At 45.3% G+C, this 6,317-nt stretch overlaps 1 protein-coding gene across 1 annotated transcript in view; it reads right to left on the reverse strand.

Annotated features, from left to right (window-relative positions):
• Window positions 1-3,321, reverse strand: part of mgarpa (mitochondria localized glutamic acid rich protein a) — a 38,586-nt gene extending 35,265 nt beyond the window's left edge. Inside the window, exon 1 of the mRNA XM_043674100.2 lies at window positions 3,103-3,321. Within this exon, the coding sequence (XP_043530035.1) occupies window positions 3,103-3,193 (91 nt within the window). The 5' untranslated portion in view covers window positions 3,194-3,321. The remainder of the gene's footprint in view (window positions 1-3,102) is intronic.
• Between the last annotated feature and the right edge of the window lie 2,996 nt (window positions 3,322-6,317).

The following is a 6,317-nucleotide window of genomic DNA, read 5'->3' on the forward strand; positions in this document are numbered from 1 at the left end:
AAACAAAAACAAAAGTTACTGGAAATGCTCGGCAGGTCTGGCATCATCCATAAACAGAAATCAAAGTTAACATTTCGGGTCTGGTGACCCTTTCTCAGTCCAGGGGTTTCCTGAGTGAGTCCCATTATCAGCCCATCATTCATTTCTGAATTCTGATGAGACTGATTTTTTAATTGCAAGAATATACTTTATTCACAAAAAAAACTTTATCTACATTCACATGTACTAAAGTAGTTACAGAAGCACAACCACCTGATGAAAGGGCGGCATTCCGAAAGCTAGTGCTTCCAAATAAACCTGTTGGACTATAACCTGGTGTTTTGTGACCTTTAACCTTGTCCACCCCAGTCGAACACCGGCACCTCCAAGTCATAGAGTCATACAGCACAGACACAGACCATTTGATCCAACTCATCTGCACTAACCAGACATCCTAATCTGAGCTAGTCCCATTTATTAGCATTTGGCCCACATCCCTCTAAACTCTTCTTATTTACATACCCATCCAGATGCCTTTTAAATGTTGTAATTGTTAGGTACAGTTGTTGCATATCAAGAAAAACATTGGAAATTCATATTCTCTGCAGTTGCATTTCTTATTCATGCAGGACACTATTTACATACATTGAGGCAACAAGAGGTCTAATGACTGACCAGACCCACATTAAACATTGGCAGAAAGGCCTGAGACACTGATATAATTTTGATGAGACTGTTTGGGAGTGCAGCCAAACTTAAGTCCTTGGTATCACAGCTGGCTCAACTACACAAGGGTTCAAAGAAGTCTGATAGAGTTATAGTGATAGATGATGCAATAGTTCAGAGAACAGATTGATGTTCTTGGTCGCAGGATGGTGTGTTGCCTTCCTAGTGTCAAGGTCAAGGATGTCACTCAGCAGCTGAACACCCTGAGGGAAAACAGTGAACATCCAGCAGTTATGGTCCATTTTGGAACCAATGTCATAGGATGATCAATGGATATCCTGCAGTCAGAATTTAGGGAGCTTGGTAGAAAATTAACAAGCAGGAGCTCAAAAGTAGTAACCTCTGAATTACTGTCAGTGCCACAAGCAAGTGAGTTTGAAAACCTCGGAGATTGGGACAGATGAATCAGTGGCCAGAAATGCTGATGCAGGAGGGAGGGCTTTACATTCTTCGGATATTGGGACGAGCTTTGTGTGGGAAAGGACCTGAACAGGTTGAGTGGTTTCCACCCAAACAGGGCCAAGAGAGGGTCGATTATAGCACAACTGATGATGTGTTGAATAAAGACATCCAGTCGGTATTTGATACTACATCACACAACAGACTCGTAAGCATAGCTGGTGCAAACTCTAACAAATGTGCAGGTGCAGAAAGACCAGGGTGTGTGTCTACTTGTCATTAAAGGCTGCAGGACTGGTGGAGACAGCAGTTAATAAAGCATACAATATCCTAGGTTTTATAAATGCAGACATAAAATACAAAATCATGAGGTTATGATAAACTTGTATAAAACATCAGTTCAGCCTCAGCCAAGGCACAGTATCCAGTTCTGGAAGCCACATTTTTGGAAGGATGTAAGGACATTGGAGAGAGAGTGTAGGAAAAGTTTACATTAGAGGGAGATTGTGGTGACAACAGGCATGGTGAAAGCCTTTACAGACAAGCAGGCACTGTGTGGGGGAGAGAGAGCGAGGGAGGGGGGAGGCTAGAGGGCATCAACTGGAAAATTAAAATTTTGTGGCTTTGTTCTGAAATCATTTGGCTGCATCTGCTGAGATACTTTGCTGAATCAGCGATAGACCAGAGAGAAGATTGTGTCCCTCTCCCCTCCCCCGCCACCAATTTTATAAATTTCTATTTTGTTCTATACGTTTCCATTGATTGCTAGACTTTATTTTTTGTTACAGTACCCCTCCCAGCTATCTAACTTGTTTGACTTTTCTTGAAAAGAACAAATGTTTATGAGAATTGATCATGGGAGGAGGAATTTCAGTGATGTGGATACATTGGAGAAGTCAGAAATGCTTTAACTGGATGAGAATACTGAAAGGAAATTGGGGTGAAGTATTTAAAGTTATGTTCTGCACAGAATAAATTAGGTGAAAATGTTCCCAATCATCTAAGGTTCGAGATCAAGAGGGCATAGATTTAAAGTAATTAGTAAGAGAAGCAAAAATAATATGGGGAAAAAAACGCTTGCATGCAACGTGTTATCAGGATCTGGAGTGCACTGCCTGAGGCAAGTTCAATTCAGTCATTTAAAGACGGAGTTAGATGGTCAACTGATGTGTAATGTGCAAGGTACTTGGAGATTCAATGTAGACACCTTGGGCCGAATGGCCTCCTGCGCTGTGACTGAGGAAGCAACAACACACTGGACAGTCCTCATCCGGACATCGGGTTTATCTGCTTCTCTCTCTCTCTCTCTCCATTTTACCAAACATTGCAAAGGCCGGTCAATGAACACACGGGAACTTTCATTCATTTTCAACTCGACACCAATGACGACCCAGTCTCCTTCCAAGGAGGGAACAAAATACTCGCACGCAAAACCTCCAAGTCAGCCTTGTACAGGGATTTTAAAAGGGCTTGCTCATTGGTGGCGGGGGAGGGGAGAGGGACACAATCTTCTCGCTGGTCTATCGCTGATTCAGCAAAGTACCTCAGCAGATGCAGCCAAATGATTTTAGAACAAAGCCACAAAAACACACGCGAGTGAGTGTGGAACCAGTCTGATCTGCTCTCGATACATATGTTTAAAATAACACGCCCGCCCTCTCTACGCCTCCAAAAGCCATTGCCGTGTGGTGAATGAGGATCAGCCTTTTGACATGAGAAAGTGACCTTGGGTTTTTTTTTCCTCCTGGAGGACAGTGAGTTCACTGCAGTTTGACCGATCCAACAATATCCGTGCCCCATTTTCTCACAGAAAAGCAGAACTCCGATCCTTTCAAGCATAAAAAATCCACCGCAAATCGTTGACACATTTAAGTGTGACAGAGGGTGGTGGGATGTTTGTGCTTCCGCAGCAATGAATGAGATACTGATCGCTCTTTCCTTCTATCGGTTCGTTTTAATCTCATGCCTTTCAGAATTCACGCAAGCCCCTGCACTTACCATTTCTGTACACGTTCCTGATTAATAAGGAGGGGGGCGGGATCCTTGCCAAGGGCACTAGGTTGTGCCAGGCGATTCTGCAGAGATACATGGTGTGCTCGCTTGTCGCTGCAGGTCAGTCTGGGCAGCTAATGGAGGTGGGAGGATGACTGCAGATGGAAACAGGGAGATCCCGTCTGTCTGCCCACCTCTGCCTGAGCGTCACGTCCACCGCAAACGCACAGTTGGAGAAGACAGCGTGACCGGAGGGGGAGGGGGGGGGGGGGGTAGGGGTTCAATCCTGCCGTGTGGCTGCAGCGTTTACAGTTCATGCAAAAAAAAAGTCTGAATAATTATTAAGCAACCAAAGAAAAACATCCCCGACCGCCGCAGCGTGCTGGAACCACACCGGCTGTTTACAGACACACACAGCAAACATTACAGCGGCATAGTTGAGATGTGTCCAGCGTTTCTCTGCTTACTATAGATATGGCCCGCGTTTTGTGCAGCTGATTTGCCGCTATGCGTTGTATTTTCTAACTAAAACTGTTCTGATTCTCTAACCGTAACACTTTTTATTGTAGCCAGCCACTTTCAAGGAAATGGATTCCCATGTTTTTGTCTTCGCTAGGTCTACCACGGAGCCTTGTGTTAAACTTGTTCGTATCGAGAGGATGGTGCTGGAAAAGTACAGCAGGTCTGGCAGCGTCAAAGGAGCAGGAAAACCGACGTTTCGGGCAAAAATCCTGAATCGAAATGTCTATTCTCCTGCTCCTCGGATGCTGTCTGACCTGCTGTGCTTTTCCAGGACCACACTCTCGACTCGAGTCTCCAGCATCTGCCGTACTTAGTTTCGCCGAGTTGATTTTAAACTTGTTCGCGTTCATTTACGTACTTCAGTCGCTGATACCGGCAAATCTTGGTAGCCTCGTTCATAATTTACCAGTCGACGATACTACTGTTGTGTCAACCTCCTGAGGCTCACAAAATTCACATTGGGGAAACCAGCAAATAATAAACACAAAAACATTGGCTTTCACGCCAAACTTCATGACCTGTCACAATGTTCAGGTATGTACCTTGATGCGAAACTGGAATGTTGGCAGGAAATTTGGCGATGTGGTGGGAAGGGGAAAGAAGGATCACGGTCAAGGTCAACCAACCAGACATTCACAACCAGGTTGAATTAGGTGACATTGACGAACAGGAAAAGAAAAGTCGATTCAAGTTTGTACTCCCTTTGCCGGAGAAATATTATACCCTCAAAGTATTCTGGTAATGTTGTGAGGCATGTTTTCCCCTTCATGAAGCCATGCTGACTCTGCCTGAATATACCATGATTCGGAGATGCCGGTGTTGGACTGGGGTGTACAAAGTTAAAAATCACACAACACCAGGTTAGAGTCCAACAGGTTTAATTGGAAGCACACTAGCTTTCGGAGCGACGCTCCTTCATCACCTGATGAAGGAGCGTCGCTCTGAAAGCTAATGTGCTTCCAATTAAACCTGTTGGACTATAACCTGGTGTGTGATTTTTACCTTTTTTTTAAAGTTGCATTCTTGGGTTAGCTGTTAACAATGGTGATAGCTAGACAATATGTTGAAGGTGTTAGCCCCCTGTGTTCTCTGTCTATGACCTGATGTTTAGATTGATTCTAATCTAAAAAGTGAGATAACAGAGTTTTACATAAATTCATGCAGTTTTTTAGCTCAGAGTTCTACATGAATGCATGCAGTTTTTGAGCAAAGTACAATGTAACTCTGCAAGTACAAATTCACCCCACAAAATATATGTGTGCATGTGGGTCTTTGTCTGTCTGTGTGTCTGTCTGTCTGGGGTGGGGGTTGTGAGTGTGAGAAAGTGTGTGTGTGTACAGTGAGTGCAGAGTGTCTTAAGTCTGTGAGGTGGTGCATGTGTGAGTGTGGGAGTGTGTGTGTGTCTATAAGGGTGTGTGTGGGTGTCTATGTGCACATCTGTGTGTACCTGTGTCCGTGTGTATGTGAGAATGTGTGTGTGTAGGAATATCTGTGTGTGTGTGTAGTGCAATGGTGATCACCTGTAATGTGACATGAACCCAAGGTCCTGGTTGAGGCCCTCCCTATGGGTACCGAACTTAGCTATCAGTCTCTGCTCGGCCACTTTCCTCTGCTGCCTGTCCCGAAGTCCACCTTGGAGGATGGTCACCCGAAGGTCCGAGGCTGAATGTCCTGGACCACTGAAGTGTTCCCCAACTGGGAGGGAACCCTCCTGTCTGTTGATTGTTGTGCAGTGCCCATTCATCCGTTGTCGTAGCCTTTGCTCGGTTTCCCCAATGTACCATGCCTCCGGGCATCCTTGCCTGCAACATATAAGATAGACAACGTTGGCTGAATCACATGAGTACCTGCCGTGTACAAGGTGGGAGGTGTTCCCAAGTGTAATAGTGGTATCTATGTCCACAATCTGACACGTCTTGCAGTGTCCACCGTGACAGGGTTGTATGGAGTTGTCCAGGCAGTTTGCTACGAACAATGATTTGTTTGAGGTTTGGCGGTTGTTTAAAGGCAAGTAATGGAGGTGTGGGGAAAGTCTTGGTGAGGTGCTCATCCTCATTGATAATGTGTTGCAGGTCACGAAGAACATGGCGTAGTTTTTCAGCTCCTGGGAAGTACTGAACAACAAAAGGTACCCTGTAGTTGCAGCACGAGTCTGTCTCCTGAGGAGGTCATTACGGTTCCTTGCTGTGGCACGTCGGAACTGGCGATCGATGAGTTGAGCATCGTACCCCGTTCTTGTGAGGGCATCTTTGAGTACTTCCAGGTGTCCATCACATTCCTCCTCATCTGAGCAGATTTGGTGTATGCGTAGGGCTTGTCCATAGGGAATGGCTGTTTTAATATGTTTTGGGTGGAAGTTGGAGAAGTGTAGCATTGTGAGCTTATCCGTGGGTTTGCGGTAGAGTGTGGTGCTGAGGTGTCTGTCCTTGATGGAGACGCACATGTCCAAGAATGAGACAGATAGTCGAGAGTAGTCCATGGTGAGTTTGATGGTGGGATGAAACTTGTTGATGTCACTGTGTAGTTTTATCAGTAACTCCTCACCATGGGTCCAGAGGAAGAAATTGTCGTCAATGTACCTGGTGTACAATGTCAGTTGGAGGTCCTGCATAGAGAAGAAGTCTTGTTCGAACCTGTGCATAAAAATGTTGGCATATTGGGGTGCACATTTGGTCCCCATGGCTGTTCCGTGTGTCTGG

The sequence above is a fragment of the Chiloscyllium plagiosum genome, unplaced genomic scaffold (assembly GCF_037043375.1).
Source record: "Chiloscyllium plagiosum isolate Xiang-an unplaced genomic scaffold, Cpla_swu_hap1 HiC_scaffold_36, whole genome shotgun sequence".
Taxonomy (NCBI): domain Eukaryota; kingdom Metazoa; phylum Chordata; class Chondrichthyes; order Orectolobiformes; family Hemiscylliidae; genus Chiloscyllium; species Chiloscyllium plagiosum.